The 22043-nt window shown below is 40.0% G+C and overlaps 1 protein-coding gene across 4 annotated transcripts in view; it reads right to left on the minus strand.

The window, feature by feature from the left end:
- Positions 1-19580, minus strand: part of vav3 (vav guanine nucleotide exchange factor 3) — a 97807-nt gene extending 78227 nt beyond the window's left edge. The window contains exons 1-2 of one of the 4 annotated variants that reach the window (XM_023949928.1): positions 19169-19575; positions 3735-3851 (exon numbers count right to left, since the gene is read on the minus strand). In XM_023949928.1, coding sequence (XP_023805696.1) covers positions 3735-3851; positions 19169-19375 — 324 coding nt within the window. In that variant the 5' untranslated portion in view covers positions 19376-19575. Of the gene's footprint in view, positions 1-3734; positions 3852-19168 lie in introns of all 4 variants that reach the window. The other 3 variants (XM_023949929.1, XM_023949930.1, XM_023949931.1) reach the window with 3 other exon arrangements.
- Positions 19581-22043: the final 2463 nt, after the last annotated feature.

Here is a 22043-nt window from a genome sequence, read left to right on the forward strand (position 1 = left end):
GTCCAGTGACAGGCGGGTGGTCAGGAAAGCGGCAGCACGATAATTGGCTGATGGGTGGGTCTTCGAGGTCCCTGAAATGGTGTGATGATGGGCCGCTACTAGACTGCCACCCTCCGGCTGCCCCCCATGCTGCCATCCCACTGCAGCTGATTGCTAGAAATTGTACATCAATTGCGTGGGCACTCGACCAGGGCTGTTGTCATGGGTCGGGGGGCCCTGTGATGACCAGACGACAATCTGGTGATCCCGGTCACCATGGATCCAAATGGGGAGATGGCATTGATGCTCTTCATCTGAAGAAGACTTCTGCTGTGGTTGGACCACTTGGACTTTTGTTTTAGGCGTTGGGGCTTGTCCTTGCTGGTTGTCTTAAAATTAGTACATTAAGAGTATTATAATGAGTGCTCAAAATCTGCGTTGCGCATGACCAGTGGTGCAGAAATTATATGTACCCCCCCTGGTACCGGGCGGTTGGCACTTCATATGGACGGCCGCCTTCCGGAGACATTTGCACATCGTCCAGTCAGAGCTGCTGCTGGCCAGTGATCCAGCTGCCACAGTCCTGTGGTCGCCCGGCTGCTGCCCAGCTGTCGCTCGACTTCGAATTGGCATCAACCCTGCCCGACTGACTGTTATTCAAACTGATCTTCAAAAAAACGGGTGGCGGCAGATAATCCTAAAGATTCTGGCGACACCGCTTCACCGCGAAGCAGTTGTATTTGTGACTGCAGCATAACAAAAATATTCATACACCATGGTCAACAAATACAATCTTATTCAGTGTAATTGATGTCATAAAGCTGTTGCAGCATAAATTTATGAACCAATTACGATTTAAGTGTCCTTTCCTGCGTCAGTTACCACTAGTTACAGAGTTTAGCTTCAAAGGTAATCTGGTGGTTAAAAATAATTAGCTTCTGAAATATTCTTCCAATTGTGATTTTCTTTCAAAAGCCCTTCTCTTTAAAGTAGAAACTGCTTTTCTGATCAAACATCATATTTTAAAAAAATGTAAAACAATAAACCCCTCAAAAAAGGACTTAATCCACTTGTATTTAAATGTTGTTCATTTCCCAGAAGCCAGAATAACATTTCTAATTTCAGATCCTTCTTCCCACAGTGAAAACGCTTCCCCACTAGAACAGGAAAAAGGAACTTGCCAGAGGATAGAAAGTGTTTTTAATTATGAATGATATAATGAAGAGCTGCTTTAATTCTCACAGCTGCTTTAGCCCGGAGCCCCAGCAGAGATAAATGCACTTCTACTCCCAGCTTCTAAATCCTTTTTTTGTTCCCTGTTTTTATTCTCAGATTTTAGGGATTACTTTTTTTCTTCAGTGGATCTCTAATTATAAATGATTAACCATTTATTTTTTGAATGTGTCTAAATTACAAGAATATGTTTAATTAAACAGTCACAGAAATAGTAAAACAAGCTCCTAGCCTCCCACTGAGAGGACATAATTGATAGTTTGGAAAGGCAAACTCAAATTTTAAAGTTGATGTTTTTTGTATTATTAAAAAATTGCCAAAAAGAATTTCTAGAATCTCCATTATTAATATCATGTCATAGTTGCTGTTGTTTGCCAGCAGTTCTTTGTAAAAACGTTTTCTCCGGCCAATAAAAAGGAAGTCCAAAACCAAAGCTAATGTGTGCTGGTGGTGCACCTATTTTACTGAGAAATTTCACTGAAACTTTTAAAAACAGAGCCCATTATTACATAAATAAAGTTTTTATTGAAGAAAATCCCAATTAATGAGGTGAAACCTTATTATTCTTGTAATTACTGAATAAAATGGGTATGCTGGGAAAACCAGCATAAACCAGAAAGAGCAGCAAATGTGACATAATCTGTTATCATCCGGTGCCAACGTTTGGGTTGTTAAATTTGTACATTCAAAACAATTTTAATTTAAATGTAGCTGTTTGATTAAATCAATTAGGGCTCCAATAAAATATTCAACTGAATACTTTTTCAATCTTCTTTCCATAAAGGAGTTGAAAGTGAATGTTTACATTGCCAAAACTACTAAAAAAGACTCAATGTCAATTCACAAGTTCACAATTGGAGTCAATTAAATTCAAAAACTGATTTTAATGGTTATGAAAAGAGTTTTACCATAGTAAGGATAAAAACCGAACCAATGGGAAAATCACTGATAAAAGTAACAGTAACAGTAAAGATTAATTATGATGCCTTTACAAAAAATAAATCAATTTGTAAATCTAATAAATCAACATTCCTTCAATTCCATAAGCTAAATATGTAATAATAAGCCCCATTTTGACTGGAATAAGTTAGAGCTCACTGGACAGCTGTTTAATCTATTGATGTCCACGTTTCACTTAGAAAGCAAAGACTGCTATTAAACAAAAATAACTGTTGGACTTTATAAATCTGCATCACATATTGCAATGCAAATCAGGAGAAAAAAACATAATATTTTTAACACCTCCTAAGTTTTACCTTAAAAGGCAGATGAAAGTCCAACTTTGATAAAAAATGTGTTATTGACATATTTTTGTGGCATATAGAGAAGATTAATCTCTATAATTGCATTTCTGAGTATTTATCTATTCAAATTGTTGTGAATCAGTAGCAGACTAAAAAATGTTGAAAAAGAGCGTATTTGTGACGTAAACATTACACTGAATGGGTCAGAAGCTCACAGCTCCGCTCCATTCTGATGCGTCCCCTTCTAGACGACGAGATCCGTGACTGTGCCTGTAATGTTAGGCTGGGGGTGTGAGGGGCTGTAAGCTACCGGAAGAGTGTGTAAACAGAGAGCTGCTAAAGAGCCTCAGCGTGCCTCGTCAACTAGCGGCCGGGGCTTTTAGTGGAAAACAAGAGTCAAATGCTGAAGGACGCTCATAAACAACTAAATAAATACTGTCTGGACAGTATTTTAAATCCATAAAAGTTTCGCCAAATGAATTTTTCCCTACACCCCTAGGGCGGGGTTCCCCTGTGCCAACGGTCCTGGCTACAACTCACAGGCAAATTACTAATGAACTCCTGCCACTCTGCTGAAACTAGGTCTTAGAAAAACAACAAAGGTTGTGGGGTTTTTTTGGGCCAAAAGCGGTATATTTAAAATACCACTAGGAACACTTTTACAATAGTTCAAAAGATGATCGGATTGGGACTTTAAACTAAGATGTTTCAACATCTCCCAATAAACTGGTGGTGTGCATCAGTGACCCGCAGCACAGAACAGCTAAAGGCCACGGCTTCCAACCAAACCTCCTGGGTGCTTTTTGAACTGCAACAGCAGGCATGTCAGACATATCCACAGCCCTGCAAGCGAGGAGCCGCGTCACAGTAATGAACCCCAGCTCCCTTTTAACCCCTTTTAAACACTACGGGCTGACATGTTTTTCACTTTAATAGGAGGAAGTGATTTAACTGCAAGGCTTTTGACTTTTCATCCTCGACTAAGGAGTATAAATGTGAAAAAAAGGGCCCCTACTGTTAAAAAACAACATTTATTCTAGTTTAAATCCATAGGAATGTAAAGGAAAACCTTTTTTTTTTGTGTAAAAAAAATGTTTCACTTTTGCTGACTTCCACATGATACGTGGGAGTGTGAGCACATTTGCCGAGTTCAGTGCAGTCTTTAGGGACAGCTGGCATGCACAGCGAGGGTGGATGCAGGCTGTCGGCGCAAGACAGAAGAAGAAAATAACAGAGCGTGCTGTGGTTGTACGACTGTGGAGCTTTTGCTTTTCCTACCTTCCCAAAGTTCCTGACGTCAAAAAGGTCAAAAGCATCGAAAAGATCGCTTTTCTTCATTCCAAATACCTCGTTGCACGCTGCCAGGAAAGTCCTGATGTTCTTCAGGCACAGGAACTGCATTGGGACGATAGAAAAGGATTCTTCAGTCAGTGAAAAACCAAAAAAATCAGACATAATCTACACAAGGCTTGTTGCTTTTTGTACTTTTAAACATCAAACTCTACTTTTCTGGTCTGCCAACTTGATTGAACTCATTTTCACAGCTAAAAATGGTAAAAGATTGTAGATCTAAGAGACCAAAACTACAGGTGATGTGACATGCTTTCATTTCTCAGATTCATAACGCAGTCTCTGCCCAGACAAAATAAACAAACTAAAGATGCAGAAGCATTTTTTAAAGGAATTAAGGGAACTGAAATGTGTTTGAGGAAACTGAGGATCTCCAAGAGGAGCTCAAACCGCTGGTCTTAACAGGAAGATGTCAACATATCGCAATCAATCAACATGCATCTGTGGCTTCCTGAAGAGAGAAGAAATACAAAAAATACCCCAAAATGAAGTTCTGCTGTCGAAAAAAATTGTGTTTTAGGAAATCATTTTCCAGGGGAAGCCCCCATCTGGACTGAATGTGACGATGACCTCATAGGGTGTAACGATTTAACCTTTGGGGCCATGAGCTTGCCAATTTTATTTGTTTTCCCCTGAAACGTGTCTCCTAAGCGGAAACAGCTGAGCGATTTACTTGAAGGCGTTCAGAGTGAAAGTGTGGCCTTCCTTTGAAGCTACGCCCGTCTGGCTGTGTTCAGGAACCAACAGTGCTAAAAGAAGTCATTGGTCAGAGCAATGAGCTAACTTAGCCCAACACTTTTGACACAACCGTGCCTCTACACTTCCTTTTTTACCTCCAAACCCTACATAAAAACTCACATAAAACAACTCAGTCATTTGCAATAATCTTTCAGACATTTGCAAAAATAGAACACTATATCATCTGTGTATGTGTAAAGCGCTTTAGGACTTATGTAAAGTTAAAAAAAAGTGCAATAAACTGTCAGTATATACCAATTTACTAAGTGCCAAAGATATTGACCAATTTCCAAAGAATACAAAAAAGCGTTCTAAAGTTAGCATTCTAAATTCGACTTGTATTTGCACAGATTTACAAACCTAGCTGCCAGAAACATTTTTATTTCCAACAATAATTTTCTTTGACAGAGAGTCCGTGCAAATGTACAGACCATTGACGTCACTCAGAAAATGGCTTCCTTACGGCTCCAACAACTTAAAGTCAACTCAATCGCCATTTTTTTGCAATGGAACCAGATATCGTAAGTAGCAGGAGTGCCAATCCGGAGTGACCTCGTTGGAAGTCCACACTCCAACCAATTGAAAGTAGGCTCGAGAGAATTTGTCAATCTAACATCTTGGGCATTCAACGTGAGACCACATGCTTTTCATAAGGCATTTCATTGGTCCATTTATAACTTGAATAATTTGCACAACAGAAAAAATTACAAAAAAAAATTGGAATTAGGAAGATCATGTCAAAAAAGTTATCAAACCAAGAATGGTTATTCTGACAAATATAATTCTTGAGTAACAGCTGTTAATTTCTTTATAGAAGTCTATGGGATTTTGACTTCTTAGAGCCAGTGAGTACTTCCTGTTTAGAAAGTGAGGGCGGGGGTCCCTTTCTACTTTCTAGTCCAGTTCTACAGTCAATGGTACAGACCAACTAGAGCTGAAAAGGCCTGAATTCAAAGCTGGAAAAAAAGCTGCTTCCCTCTGATAAAACACGGAGTTCCTTTGGGAGCATCCAGAAACACCAAAAAGACAAGATGTGTTCGTCTGATAAACATAACTTGGCGTGTAAACATTTATTAAATGTCCCTTCGATTCCTTCTCGCCTCTTCACTCTTATCTGGGATCTCAATGGCCAGGAGCTCCTCCCTGTCCCATCAATAAGGTCTAATTCAATTGGAGCGGAGAGGCTTTTCTGATCTGATGCACAGACATGCAGCACGCGGCCCCGATCTGATTTATTTCTGGGCGGGAAAAGTGTAGTCTAAGACAAAAAATGCACATCTGCTTTGGGATTGGAAGATAACAACTGAGTTTGACACGAGCGCTTTGAGAAGGCCTCGCAGGTTCCTTTTGAGAAACAGGATATTGCTAAAACAAAACTGTTACCCAACCGCAAAAAGAGAAGGACTCCTCACACTCAAAGTCGGGGGGGGTATCGGCTCCGGTTTCAGGCAAAAATGATCCAAAAACAGAGCTGCTACAGAGAGGACGTCAGTCCATGAAGGTCTGACAGGTCTGACGCCTTAAGAAAAATATACACTTGCTTTAATCCTGCAAAACCCTTGAAACATGAAAGATTTTATATCACAGACTTGTAGTTTTTATTTATTAAAGAAGAATATCGGCTTTTTCGTCTTTGCAGTCCCTTCAAATGAATTTAAAGACATCGTTTGATCTAGTGGTCTTTTGACTATGATTATGCAGTTTTTAGCCATATTTCTGTATTGCTGTCCGTCTGCTCTTGATGCACAACAAGTTGAATGAGGAATACCTAAAAATATCTAATATAAGCTTAATTTTGTTTATATATGTCCTTCAAAATGCTACAAGAACATGTTTAAAACACCAAGAATATAGTTTTCATTGGAGTTGGTCTTTAACCCTTGTGCTATCCTAGGAAATTTACCATTGGGAGTTGGGTCATCTAGACCCACTAGACCCACTAGACAGTGCGCTGAACCTTTTTTCCTTCAAGGATTTGTGATCTTCACTGGTGTCCATGGAATACATGAAATCTTTCCACCTTTATCCACCTTTGTCATGGTAGGGAGAACACATTAATGTAAGGGTGGGGTCATAGGATAGAACAAGGGTTAAAGGATATAAACACTGTATACAGAATCCACAGAGCCCCTTATAATAGAAAAAAATGCACAAAATCATAAAATCTAAAGATTTAAAAACACTTCAAATTGAAAGGAAAAGAAAAAAAAAACAATATTTATTCAAAAAAATCCAGCGATTCTTGTTTACTGTCAATTTGTGTATTTCAAAAATTAAAAGCATTTTAACATCCCAAAACAATAAAAACTAGAGGACTGGTTGGACTTCAACATCTTAACAGGAAACAGGAATTCAGCCGACACCAAAACACACACTTTATTCAAAATCCCAGAGTTTGATCCTCAGGAAAAGAGAGGGAATACAAATGTACTTTTGATATGAAGCCGTGCTGTGGTTCCTCAACAATCCACTTCTGCATTCATCGATGCGAGTCGAAGCTCCATAGCAACAAGCTGGAGCTTTTTTACGGCCCCTGTGTGAATTCTTCAGATGGTGGGGTAGAAATCTCGTCCACGTTCTCTCGCCGTTGTACATCATGAAAGACCGTTTGGCCATCACACGGCTTTGAGCGCCAGTTGCATTCGAATGAATGTCTCTTTGGGTGCAGAGACATACATTTATCCTTCAGAAAGTCAAAACCCGTGAGTGACAGTCAAGCAAGGGGGGGGCCACATCCAACGACGCGCAGGCAGCTTTGTCCGCCGGAAACGGGAGGAGGATGATAAACGAGCTTCTGGCTGACATAGATGGCTGCCCTCCAGACGGGGGGCTGAAGGCCACCATCAACACACTCATCTCAATAGAAAACTGTCGACATGAAGCGATTGGTCAGCAGCTTTTTAAATTCCTAGACAAAACACAACAGTGAGTGACCCTTCTTCAAAAACCCACAGGCATCTGCGTAGCTGCACATGACCGGAAACCCTGACAATGCAGCCGCGTGGACGTGTAGTCACTTTTTCCTGTCACTGCTGTGCAGACAAAGAGTTTCTGATGAGCTTGAGGTTTTCACACTTGGACACTTTTCTATGCGGATCAGGATTTAAGGTCTGGATCCATCGTTAAAGTCCGACTCTTTCAACTCTTTCAACTCACAACATCTTTTGATCTATTCTAAAAGCATTCCCAGTGGTCTTTTAATTACGATTATGCCATTTTTAGCCAAAATCAAAAAAAAACTGCGACATTTTCTAGTACATAGTTTCTGCGGAGCGGCAGTAGCCAGGAACGTTGGTGCGGATCAAACTCGCACCCCCTTTCCTTCCCCATGGCTGAGAGCTCTCTGTTTACACTGTGTTCCGCTAGCTTACAGCTCCTCACACCCCCAACCAAACATAACCAGTGCAACAAAAATGGTGAGAAATATTGGAGCTATCCAGCTGTACAGTGTTGAGCCAGGCGCCAGGTCAGATGGGGAAAATGGTAATGGAACTAAGTTGTTGCTCTAGTCAACTTAAATAAAGAAATCTTCAGAAATACAATGTTAAGCTTAATTTTCTTTATATATGTCCTCCATCATGAGAAAAATGCCACAAGAACATGTTAAAAAAACACCAAAACCATAATTTCATTTTTAGTTTCAATTCAGATGACTATGATAAACAAGTAATGCTATGTTCACACCGCCTTTCTGCAACCCGAGTTCAAGTGACCACTTCCAATAAAGTCTACGTAAAAAGGCGATTACGCTGGTTTTGGACTTACAGCATTGAAAACTCTCACGTTCACACATGGCTATGGACATTTCTACAACCGGTTTCGGGCTCTACACGCGTGGGCATTAAACGCATGTTGCAAGCTAAACCAGCGCAAATTTTGACCAATTGAGGACTCAGATTTGGTAGTGATGTATGGATGGCGCTCCCTTTAAACCCATGGAAGTGTCAACCATTTGAAAAGTAGTCATGGAGGAAAGATTAATAATTGCGGTTAGAATTATGACACCAAGTATTTCATAAACCGGTATAGAGCTGTGAAAGAAAAAGCCTGGAGCAAGATTCGCGAGATTTGCACCGCTTTCAAAAATCACACCAAGCTTCTCCCAACTGTATGTGGTCTACATGCCCTAATAAACAGTAGAAGAAGAAGAACAGAAGAACTCCCTCCCATGCTTGTCCAGTGTGAACACCGTGGGCTGTATTTGCGTTCAGGATCCCGCGTTTAGCTCGTTCTTGAACATGTGTCAAATACTTGGTGTGAACGTAAATGTCTAAAAGAAAAACTAGATAAGCAAGTTAGATATTTGGTTAAAAAACTATCAAATGTTTTAGATACTTTCACTAAACTCCACACTGTTAAGGCATCTAAAGGCAAAAGAAAGCAGATAAAGTAAACCAAAAGAGCCAAACAAAAGAAAACTACACTTCAGATTCAGGTAGAGGAAAACACTCCAAAAACACCTTTGAAAACAAGAGGAAATAGGGATTTGTGGCTGAGGTTACAAAATGAAAAGCATCTGTTGGAAAAGCGACACCGCGATCCATCATTTGGTGAATAAGCAGAGCTGCCCCCCATTCAGCGTTGTTTACCTAAAGGTCCAGGAAATAATGAAACGTTGATTAAATGTGGTTTGTTGGAGAATAGACCATTTTTGAGATCAACCTTTTAACCCAATGTCTTATTTTTAACTCACTGAAGTGTCTAAGGCGTAAAAAGCTGCAGCTCAGACCAGAAAAGATTGCATGACAGTTTAGCTTTCCTCTGAATTGACAAAATATGCCTGATCACTGTTACCATGGTGGCATAGCCGTATCTTCACAGAGCTAATGAAAAATAATTATATATGCTGACATGCTGACAGAGAGATTTAACCTAAAAGAAAAAACCAAGAGGAGAGCGGCAAACGGCATGGTCACAGAGCTAACCTCTAGTGGTTTAGTGGTTGATCAGAATGATACATTTAAGGACCTCACTGTTTGTTTTATGTGTCCTTTTCCAGGAAACCAACTGATGATGAACATGTCAACTTACTCACTGACTCAATTTCTGCTTTATTTATTTAACTTTTTACTTTGTTTTATGTTGCAGAACTGATAAAAACAAAGCCACACATTTGTCCAAAACAATAAAATAACGCAAAAAACAGTGTTTTTTTTATTAAATATATACTTTCTTGGCAGCGGACAGTTATTTGAGATCAGAGATGGGCTTTTTAACCCTTTAACGCCATTCTTTTCAGCTACCATAACTCTTTGACTGTTTTCAGGGTTAACGTAACGTTAATTTTTGAAGAGTTATGGTAGCTCTTCGAGTGGATTCAAAAGCAGAAGGTTGCACACTTTGTTTAGTAATGTGTTGCATAACGGAGCAAAGCCAAAATACGACAGAATCGGCTGGTTCACGTTGACCGCGTAGACAGTCATAAACTTCCGGGAATTCAAAGAATGTTGGTTATGTAGGCGACGCCTCCAATGTTAAAGGGTTAAGAAAATTGGTGTATGAATTAATTAAACAAATATCAATAATTGATTACTTTAGTATCTAGACATCGCAAATACAAATGAATAAAGACAGTGAAGTCCACTGCTAGGTGCTAAAATCTCAAATTTTGAACCCAATTGTAACATAAAATAAGGCTAGCCTAATGTTTGTTTTGTTTTTGATAAAAGATAAAGACAGCCACAACACTACAGCGCCCCCTGATGGTTGGGGGGAAAACAATACTTTCAATGCAAAATTATATAACTGAATTCGTTAAAATGTCGAAAATACACAGTAAAGCTTTTTTTAATGATGAGTTATCAATAAATAGTAGGTCATTGCTATTTGAGACAATACCATGTTGCTAAATGATAAAAATAAGTCCACTTCACTTAGCAGGTTGTAAAATCAAACCTGCACCTAAGTTAGCAACTTTTAGGCCACTAAAGGTTCGCTTGCAAGTGGACCCTGGAGCAGTTTAGCAACAACGTGAATTCATACGTAATATTCGCCAAAAACCTAAAAGTAAATAAAAATAAAACTGAAAATTTTGAGTAGAAACAGCCCTGGACCTTAACCATCATCAGCTCTAGGCTCTGGGGTTTATTCATCTTATACATCATCGACCTACCCGCCAAAACACGTGCATTTTCACATCCATCATTCATTTGTATTTTGTTGCTGCCCTATCCTAACATGAATAGACCCTTAAACCCCAGCAACACAACCGCATTGAAACTGCCTTTTTTTGCCTGAATGGCATTTTAAATGAACATCAACAAGAAGAAGATGACAAAAGCCCGCCATCCTGACAATTCCTCTTTGATTTCTCCATCTATGCCTACAGACCCACACTTTCTCCACGGATTACCAAAAAAAAAAACCTTCCAGCAAAGCATCCGATGCTTATAAACTGTCACAATGAGGCAAAATGGGGACGACTGTGCCTCCCCCACAACACCAATAAGTGTCAGGAAGACCATTTTCTATTAAACCTAGAATTTGACCCCCTGTGACCTCTACATATAGGCAAAGCTCACTCCACCCCCACTATCACAGAGGGAGGGTTAAAAGTGTTACGGTGGGGGAGAGATGGGGAGTCTCTCCACGCAGGAAGGTTAAGCAGTAAGACTGAACGTGGGACTCGCTTGACGGGATTCAAAGGAGCTCGGCTGGTGATGTAAACTGCTTTTGGATAAAGTTTTGAATCAAAAACATCAGAAGACGAGGACACAGAAGCCCTGAACCTCTTGAAAAATTACTATAAAGTTACTATAGATGAAGCCAACATATAGCGTAAAGTTTGGTGTTGGATGTTAGTAAAGATATAAAATAAAGTATGGAAGGCTACATATGTATCATACTTTGGGAATTTATGAGTTATGAAAACTACATCTTTTGGAGAACAACAAAAGGGATTGTGTTTGTTGTTCAGATTTAAACTTTTCTCCTGATTAGCTAAAGAAGTAAAGAGTTTCCAGCCGGCCTCCACCCATAACTTCTACCCTGACTCATCCAGAGTAGAGCGCCTCATGTGCAGCCGCCCAACTGCAAAAAAAAAAGGCACGGGGTCAATAGTTCTTTAACCCCTGGGAGGCCATTTCCAATCCTCCTATGAATACTGACCGGCCAAGCCGATGGAGGTTATGTCACCGCTCCATGTGCCAAGCTAGTGCAGCCAGAACGCTGCAGATGTCTTTCTGCTTTTTTGTCCAAACGTTTGGACCCATTTTATCCAAAGCACCGCTGCTCCCGGTGCTTCCCATCCCATCCCCTCTGTGATGAAGTGGGCGGAGCTGCTAATGGCTCTCTTTAATCATCATCACGATGAAGGCTGAGGTCTCCCCTGATGTGAGGACTTCTCTTATACGCACCATCGATGATGAAAACTGTTTATTTTAAGAAGAAAACAATAGGCGGCGTTGGGTTTCTGTGCAGTGATTCACCCAAGTCTGCGCCCAAACGCTGCGTAACCAAACAATGATTGATTGCGGGCGCTTTCCCCATATCATCTGCACCATAATGTGGGCAGCCGTTGAGGTTTGTTACCTAGGAGACGAAACCAAAGGTCAAATCGCTGCGACATGCGATGTAACACGCCGCCGGTACATGTTCAAACCGCCGCAATGACACTGCGGAACAAATGAGCGCAACCCCACTCCATCGCTATGGAATGGTGAACACCAGCATGGCGGGGCGCGCGTGTTCACACGCTGGCAGCTGCAACCCGGGCTTCCGAAATCAATCAAACCCCGGCAACCCTGCGCGCAGAATGCTAACAGCAAGCAATGGCTGGTATGCACGGGACACGGCGCAACACGATGGCTGTGAGGCACAGTCGGTGACGTCTGACTATGAATTCTGAGCGTGCAATCTGCTTCTTTCTTTACTACTGGAAATAAATCAGGGGACAAAGGAAGAAGAGAGGGCAGCAAATGTCCGCAGAGTGCAATTATGGAATTGTATTGCAACCAGTGTCTGAAAACTTCACCAACAACAGCTCCAATGTAACACGCATCAAGACAACTCTTTCTGGTCATTCAGCTGCCCCTTTATTTTGTTTTAAACTCTAGATTTCATTTAAAAATGATTTTTCAGTACAACAATCCAAAAAATAAGTTATTTTTGGTCTTTTACCATATTTTTCGCAATGTAAGGCGCACTTTAAAGTCTTCCTATAGACTTTTATAGAGAAATAAACAACTTTACTCAGTCATTCTATTGCTCAGAATAACTGTTCTTGATCTGTTGATTGATTCTCATCCTGTTTATGGTATTTCCTTTCTATGAAGCAAGTTTTTCAAGTAGTAAACTGACAAATCAGATGCCTTGATAGACATTTGCGGCGTCAAACATTTGATTCTCCTGGGCCTGCTTTTAAGTGGTAGGGGGTGTGCCCTCCCAACAAGCTTACTCCTGATTGGCAAGACTGGTTGCCACAGAAACTCCAGATGATTGGTTGCAAAACATGGAGAGAGAAAAAAACTAAACTGACTAAATTTCGTTGGAGCCGGAAAATTTTCTCTGAGTGGCATCACACTCACTCGTTCCGGTTCTCAGACACATCATCTCTGTTGAACTTTTGTCTCTGACGAAAGAGCTTCATCCTCTCTGAAGACTTCAGCGGCTCAATCTGTGAATCCAGCTTCTCTGTTCTTAGTTTCACATCACAGAACTTCCGTCTGTGATTCATAAAATATACATGTGTGTCATGAATAATTTAAGAAAGATATATAGACTGTCTAAATCTTCTCTGTCTGCATATCAAATTTGGCTGGGATGACACATCTACTGCAAAACCAAGAATAATGATCTCTTGGCTCGATCGATGGAGCAAGAACAACAAACGGGCATTTATTTTGAAAAGGGGAGGCATCTGTTTCCCATTTACGTCAATAAAGGAAAGAAATCATTGGTGGGAATTTGTGCAGAGATTCCTTCTATTTTTACAGTTTTCTGTCAATTTGTATAGACTTTTTTTTTTTACTCCGAAACTCCCTTCAACTCTTTAGTCTTCCTCTCGCTTTTATTTTCAAAATAAAAGACTGCAAACTCGGTCAAAAAGGTATAGTCTTTTGTTTGTTTGTTTGTTCAGTCAATCAAAGAGAAAGAACTTTTTCTTCCCTCCGTGTGCCCGACATGTCAGTGCTTTGGTTGTAATCGAGAGCAAGTTTAGTTTCACTTCCTTCCTCTATTCCATTTCCTGAGTTCCTGTCTGCGTCGAGGTGAAAAACTTTCAGCAGCGTCGCTGTGAATCTGCAGCTTTTTCATCCTGTGTCATGGAAAGCCAGACGGTACAGAGATAAACCAAACCGTCCATTTCATTGGTTTAGTTTCTTCCAACATTTTAAATGAACTCCAACAAAAGCATGTTTTGTATTTACTGTTGTAAATCAGTTGTCATGGTAGACTTTTTTTTCTCTTTTGCTCATGTTGTGACCACTTTAATAGGTTTCGGGGATCCTCCATCACCAAAATTTGTACTTATTTTCATTTTAGACGTTAAATTTAATAGTAAAACAAAATATTGGTTTGTTGTTTTGCCACAAATTTACAGGATTCAACTAAAAAAAAGAGCCATCTGTCATTTAGCACTATTTGGTAGAGTTCAATTGAAGAATGAAACCAATAATAATCATAAATTAGTTCAAATCCATCACCACAAATTCTAAAATACGTAATGAAATAAATTCCTTTTCCATTAAATAAGCTATTTTGAGACAAAAAAATTGCTTTTTAATTTATTTTGATGTTAGAATTCATCATTTTATTTTGGTGAACTTTTAAGCTTCAAGATGCTTTAGAGTCCCACGGGCAGGAGGCAACGTGGGAATCAAACCTGTGGCTTTCCAATCATAGGTCGACCACAGCTGCCCTTTAAAACAATGGCTGAGGGAACCGAGCCTCAGAATCAGTTCCCAAATTCAAGCCCAACGTGGAAGTATCAACTGTCGCATTTCCTCACATGACCACTAGAGGTTGGTTTTCCAAAAGGAGTAGGAATACCGGTAAGCTGAAATATATCCTGGATACAACAATCTTTGATTATTATTTAGCTATTTTTATTACTGGAGCTCAATTGTATGCATAATGATCATTATTTTATTTGCATTATTATTTTCAGAATGCAGTGGTTTGAGTCGACTCAATGTGCCCAACCCACTTCACGTTTTCACACTTTAAATACATGGTTTTCACACGAAAAGCAAAAAAACAGTTATTTAGTTGAATTGTAAAAAAGCTTAAATAAATGGATTCCAGATTGAATTAATTAGAAACTTTGTGAAATATTTCACATTTTATGTCTCCAAAACTTTCTTATTTACACTGACCAAAAATATAAACGCAACACTTTTGTTATTGCTCCCATTTTTTATGGTATGAACTCAAAGATGTGAAACATTTTCCACATACACAAAATAACCAGTTCTCTGAAATATTGTTCACAAATCTGTCTAAATCTGTGATAGTGAGCACTTCTCCTTTGCCAAGACAATCCATCCCACCTCACAGGTGTGCCATATCAAGATGCTGATTAGACAGCATGATTATTGCACAGGTGTGCCTTAGACTGGCCACAAGAAAAGGCCACTCTGAAATCATCAGTTTTGTTTTATTTAGGGGGTCAGAGGACTCAAAAAATGGGAGCAATAACAAAAGTGTTGCGATTATATTTTTGGTCAGTGTAGCAATAAAATGAGTGAATATCCTTGTTTTCACAGGAAAAAAAGGGAGAATTGACATCTGGCAAAACACTTACTAATGCATTTATTGTTACATGGAGTCCAATTCTGACCCATCAATACCATTTAAAACAAAAATTATTTCTAAATTATGTTAAAAAAACAAAAAAAAACAGGGCCAATGTATTCCAGATGTGTGTTTGTGGGATGAATCCTGACAAGCAACCAACAGTTTCTCCCAGAGGGTAACCTCCAATTTCATCTCAATGACATCCGGGCCAACCGCTGATTATATGGCGTTGTATCCGTGCGCCGCGTTCGCTGTGGTGACCCTGGATCGAGGATATGCAAGTGGGCCCATAATGCAAAGCAAAGCTGTAGGAAAGCAAGAAGGCACGTATTCTTAAGCCTTTTAACTTGTACTCTGAGCATCAAACTTTAAACTATGCAATTTCACGCATACGTTCACAGAGCAAATAGTCACCTAATCTCTGCACTCGTATCACTTCAAAGAACGCTAAAAACCTCTTTAGTTCATTTGCAAGTTAAAAAAAAATCCATCCTGTCTCTTTTGCACTCTTTGAAATGACTGTGCTTGTGATTTGCTCATCGCCTCGCTCGATTAACTTAAATGACCACGCCAAGCACCAAAACATAATTAACGCAGCAAATAAAAAAAATATAAAAAAACGAGCTGCAGCTCATCTTGATTCCAGCTTTACACACGTATGCTCTCCAGAGCCTCTCCTGCTTTTTTACTTTAATTAAGCGGCCCACAACAGCGAAGCCCGCCACCCCTCCAGGTCTGTGTGCTCTGAGATGCCTCAGTGGAAGAGAGGCAGACGCTTTGTAGCTCCGTCCTTTCACTGCCTTTGTCTCTCCGTCTTAGGGGTCCCATGAGTGAGGCCTCAGCGGTGTCCCATGTGTTATTATTGGCCAATGATAAAGTAGCTGCCACAGCCCTCATGCATTATGCAGGGTAAAAGGGATGCAACTCCTCCCTAAGTTATGTAAATTAAACCTGGGGGGGGGGGCTTCTACCTCCCAAATATATAGCTTTTATCACAATAGGAAAGAGAAACTATATGCTTTTAATCTTGGAAATGTTTTATATAAAACTGTTTGCCGCTAGTTTAGCGGGTTTACGAGATGCTAACTAGTGGTGTTTTGATGTTACGATGGTTACGCATTCAAAAAAAAGGGGCTTTTATCACATTATGGGGAAGAGAGAAAATATGCTTTAATTCTTGGAAATGTTTTATGTAAAACTGTTTGTCGCTAGTTTAGCGGGTTTACGAGATGCTAACTAGTGGTGTTTTGATGTTACGATGGTTGCGCATCCCAGAGACGATATGCTTTTAGTCTTAGAAATGTTTTATAAAAAGCAATTTATGTTGCTACCTCTGCAAAGTTTCCGGAATGCTAACTGGTGAGATTTTACGTTATGGTGGCTTGAACTTCCATATAAGGGGCTTTTATCAAAATTGGAAAGAGAAAGGATATGCTTTTGTTCTCTGAATATTTTATACAAAGTTGTTTCTGGCGCTAGCTTTGCAGAGATCCAGGAGTTGCTTCGGTTACTCGTTTCAAATGGAGGGAAATTGCCAAGAAAGAAAAATGTGCTGTTTGCTTTCAAGCTTAAACAGACCAAACTCTCCAAAACAAGAACTGACTTGCCAGGGCAGCGTGCTTAAAGATGATCCAATCCTGTCGTCTTCTCCCGATCATTTATTAATGAGCACCTTTTCCTCTCACTTCATCCACTTTACTACAAAAACAAATGTACAACCTTTTTGTCTTTGTACATCACCTCCTCTGCCCTGTTTAATCGACAATACATTTGCATTCACACTGTCGGAGAACCATACCAAGGTTCATTTGCAAAAACAATTTTCTCACAATTCTCAGGCAAACCAGTTTCCTTTTGTAAAAGCTAAGAAACAGACCAAAGAGACTTCCGTAAAAATGATTTTGTAATTATGGTCTACTAGGATTGGGACACCGAATGGGACACTGGTGTAGTGGTTAGCATTGTTGCATCACAGTAGGGAGGTTCTGGTTTGAATCCCGTGTGAGTCCTTCTGAATGGAGTTTGCACGTTCTCTTTGTGCATGCGTGGGTTTTTTCCGTTTTTTTTCCGGGGTCCAAAAACGAGCTTCATAGGTTATTAGGTGCCTCAGAGTTAGTGTTTGTGGTCGTCTTTCTTTGTGTTCAATAGCTGGGATGGGCTCCTTTATCCCCATGACCTATACAAGACCTAGCAGGTCTAGAGGATGGACGGATAGGCAATGATTGAGGCTCTACCAGACTAGGTCAATTCATTGAAACACAGAAATAAACTTCAGAAGTGTTCAAACAGGAGATGGAAATAGCGTCAGCGCTAGTAGCAGCACTCAGACGCCAAAACATGTAGATTGTCTTAGTTGATCTATATTCCTGCTAATGCTAATTTCCTCATCAATGTAGATTTATGTTGAAACACTTAAGAACCTGGTATAAACTCATTGAAACAATGTTATTAGGTCACGACAAATTAAATGTCTTTTTTCGGCAATGATACTGATCCTGGCGCAACGTTCCCATTACCATCAAATGGACTAACAGTCTCCTCTTACAGCGCCAATCCAGTTGTGTCTTGGAGTAAGTCTTGGAGTAACCGAAGCTCTGGATTGGTTGACTTCCATTGCCTCCTGATGACATTTAAAACCCCCACACTAAGCTAAGATGCCCCGCTCACCCAGTGTGCTGCAGCCAAACGGCGGGCGCCCAATTCGATTGTAAACCAACTTGTAAATCAGATCGGAAAGTGCAGGAAGCAGCGCAGCATCAGATAGGCTGTGTGCCGCAGAATTGTAGTTTGCAATGAGATTAAGAAATAAATAATCTGTTGAAGCCAATATTCTCTGGGAAAGGTGTTTTCCAGTCTGATCCTCCTGAGCCTGCAGACTCTGTAGGTGAGCGACTACCACCCTGTGTGTTGTCCCAGAGCCAGACACCCTGATTCAGTGTTATAACGGCAAATATTAATCTGATCTGAGTCAGGCTGGCCTGTGATTAAAGCAGATGGTACCTGGAGAACACAGCCACATGCTTCACAGGCTTCTCTGTTGGATTAAATATATCAAATAACAATAAGCGTACTTTCAAATAATCATATTTTTTGAGTCAGGAAATGAGTATTTCCCCAACTAGTCAATAGGTTAATTTAAAAAAAGGGATTTTTGCTCAAAATAGTGTCACTGAAACATCTACAGCCTTTTATTTACAATAAACTGACATGAGCTGTCCAACTCTACACTGTTTGTTATTACTTATTAATAAAGTTTAAATATTTAAAAAAAACTTACACTGGTATGATTTTCCTCTAAATAGAATAGTTTTATTAAAATATACGCAGTTTCCCACACATGTTTCTAAGTCTAAATCTAAAGGCGAACGCAAGTTTTAAGAAAATAAAAGCCGCTCCGAACTCCGTAGCATTTTTCGCTTGTTTTTCCTCCTCCGCTGACTGTCTGAAACACTTAAGAGATCAAACAGAAATTCTGAGCTCTTTAGTGACTTAGAGAATTTAAAACCGATTCGGCATACATTGCGAGTAAAAATACTAAACGGACGGTAAAAGAAAGAAGTTTGGTTTAGTTTGATAACTCGTTACTTTAAAGCTTTTCCGCTATCTGGCTGCACCCAGCGAGAGCGCCGCTAAGGTGCGGGCAACTGTCTAAGAAAGTTAAAATATCACGAAAAAGGTTTTTTTATATTTTACTTTCACCTAGCCGAATTTTCTGTTTATATGTTTTAGTTACACCGATGTTAGGTTTAAATGTAAAATAAATTCTATGTTGTTCGAAAAGAGAATAAAACTTAAAGCTGGGTTAGTTCCTACGGAGTTTGGTCGCGACATCTCCACAGTCCATCCGGCAATGAATGAGCGGCGGAGTGGTCGTCAGGGCTGAGTCTCACCTGTGACATTTGCGGCCGGAGGTTGATCACCTTCAGGTTGATGCTCTGTGGCCTCAGGTTGTTGAGCAGGTGGCACAAGAGGACTCCATCCCGAAGGGTTTGAGCCAGATCGAATACCTGCGCGGACTCCCATGTCACTCGGTGGCTAGCTGGAAGCACCTTGCAGTTGATCAGCCACAGCGCGCACTGCCTCCAATACTCCATCATGATTCCCGTCTTCGGCGTTTGCGAGATCCTCCGGCGATCGGTCCGTGGGCAGACGCTTAAATCCCACTCATGCTACATGGATGGAGCGCGCGCGCGGCCGGGGAAAGCAGAAGTTGGGCTGCCGGTGATGCGCGCAGCCGCCCCGCGGATGACAGCTATGCTGCGCGTGGAGCGCGTGCTCCCTCCCCATCCATCTCTCTCTTTGCGCTCGTCTCTCTTCCCTCCCCCCAGGTCCTCACCTCTTCCGCCTGCAACACACAGCAGCTCGTTAACTTCTGCCGGAGATAAAACCCACAAGAACCAGAGTGAGAACGAGTCATTAAAAACTGACCACAGATCAAACCTTCTGCCATGTTTAACCTGAAAGTATCTCCCTTGTTGAATGCAAAGACTGTATTTGCGCCCGGCTTGATACTGAAAGTGATCAGTTATTAAAATAAAATAAACCCAGACTGCAAAAATTGAACTTAAAACCATTCTAATTTGTGAAAATAAAGTGGGGTTTTTTTTAAATAGCAAGAATTTGGTCAAAGAACCCAAAAAGCTTGTATGGAGCCATTTATTTTACTTTCTTCAATTGTTTATGTTTGTAAAGTACACCAGTTTTTTCTCCAGAGGACTGACCTTACAATATGATACTCCTACCACCATGCTGAGTTTCTATCTTTTATCTGTGTTTGTGTGTTCAAATGTATACTTTTTTAGCACTTTTTCACACTGCTAGATACTAAAACATGACTGTCTAGTTTGAGCCTGTTATCATTTATGAAATAAGGCAAACAATGTGTGCAAGCCCAAACAGACATGGTTTTGTTCCCTTAAACCTCCCAAATAAACTAGTTTTTGATCGTTTTTAAAGTTGTAAGATTTTTTTTGCTGCATTCTTTTTTGACTGTTTGCCGGTGGAAAAAGTTTTCATTTGTATTTAATTTACAGTTAAAGAAAATTATTATCTTTGCTGGGTTCATCAAAAATCCTTTCAGTTTCCTGTTTTTTCTGGTGTTTTTGCTCATTAGAGAGGGAAAACAGCACTTTTGAGGGTCAACAGCTTGTCAATCAACTTCCTTTAATGTTTCTATGTCCTTTCGTTTTGTTCAGCTTGAGCCAAATATTCATATATTATGTCTTCACAATATTCTGATTAAAATGTGCAAGTAAAAGCTGAACGCCACATTTGCGAGCTCGTCATGTTAATACTGTTCAACATCTACAACTTCTAAATCCAACATTTTTTCCACAGTTTACAGACAATACTCAAAGAGTTTGATTGATTGAAATCTCTAGATTTGTAGAAAGGTACTAAAGGTGGATTTTGTTTTCTTTTTTTTGTGGAAATTCAAGATGGCAGCCTTTTCCTGTGGTCAAAGTCAACAAAACTTCAATGGTTGTAGACTTAAGCTGCTGGCATTTGTGTGAAATTTTGTGAACAACAAAAGTTTTCTTTTCCCATATAGAAAAATGGGAAAATTGCAGAATCTCACACTTTGCCACAGAATTGCCACCAAGCTGTAGGTCTACTGGTCATCCAATAATATTTTTAAAAACCTCCTTTGAAATTTTCCAGACAAAATCTTTGTTTGTTTCTCCCACTGTGATGTCATCATTTTTGGGGGCGGGGCCATTCACTATTCCCAAAACACATTTCCACGGGGTAATAGGTATGACAGAAGGAAATATTGTGAAAACAAGATGATCCTTGCAGCCAAGGAGGACTGATACGGGCCAAGACATTTATTTAACTTCTCCATTACATATGAATGGGGACAGATTAGCAACAGTTTAGCACTAACTGTAGACAATAACTCATCACAACATTTAGATGAAGAGAGTTGATAGCTTTAGTATTTCTCAAATAAAAAGTTAAAGCTTCACCTGATTGGAATTGGCTTCAACAAAATCATAGTTTTTTAGTCTACTACTTAAAAACTCCGAGTTACAAGTGTTCATAGACATGGAAACAGTTTTTGAGCCGTTTCGTTGTGTGGCTTTTACCGTCACTTCCACTTTCTGTTGACAGCTTGCGTTATGTCTGTTGATTTGGAGAAACCAGGAGATGCAACTTCTGCTTTTAGTACTTCAAAGAAAATCCCTTCACTTCTTAGTGAATTCAAACGGATTTTATTAAAAAAGAGATTTCTTTTCTTTATTTCTTTTATTATTTGTTTCATAAAATTATGTGTACGAATGCTGCGATCTGGTGTGTTTCCTCGCTGAGAGAATGGACGGAACAAAACATTTAGACTGTAAAAAACAAAAGGAAAATGATCAATAACAGTTTACAATTAAAGCTTTTTCTTGAGTGTTTTAGCTTCAATTTCCCAGGTTTCTTTATTTTTCCTTCAGCTGATCTCCCGTTGGTGCCATCGATTGCTTTTGTGTCAGTTACTGTTCAGTTTCCACTTCTGCTTTTTTATGGTTTTCCTGTTTTCAGTTTCCTATAACTGTTTTCAATAGGATGCTTTATCACGGCTCCTTACAGTCACTGTTACCCATATTTTCACACATAGATGGTGGCAAAGCCGTAAACCTGTGAACACCGGGAGCAATGTGGGGTTCAGCGTCAACACACTGGCAGGGCAAAGCAGGAACCGAACCTTTGGACAAAAAGGTTGACCATTGTACCGCTGCACCATAGCCAACTGCAGTCCAAATACCCACTGTAAGCTGT

This window comes from Oryzias latipes, chromosome 20 (genome assembly GCF_002234675.1).
Source record: "Oryzias latipes chromosome 20, ASM223467v1".
Lineage (NCBI taxonomy): Eukaryota > Metazoa > Chordata > Actinopteri > Beloniformes > Adrianichthyidae > Oryzias > Oryzias latipes.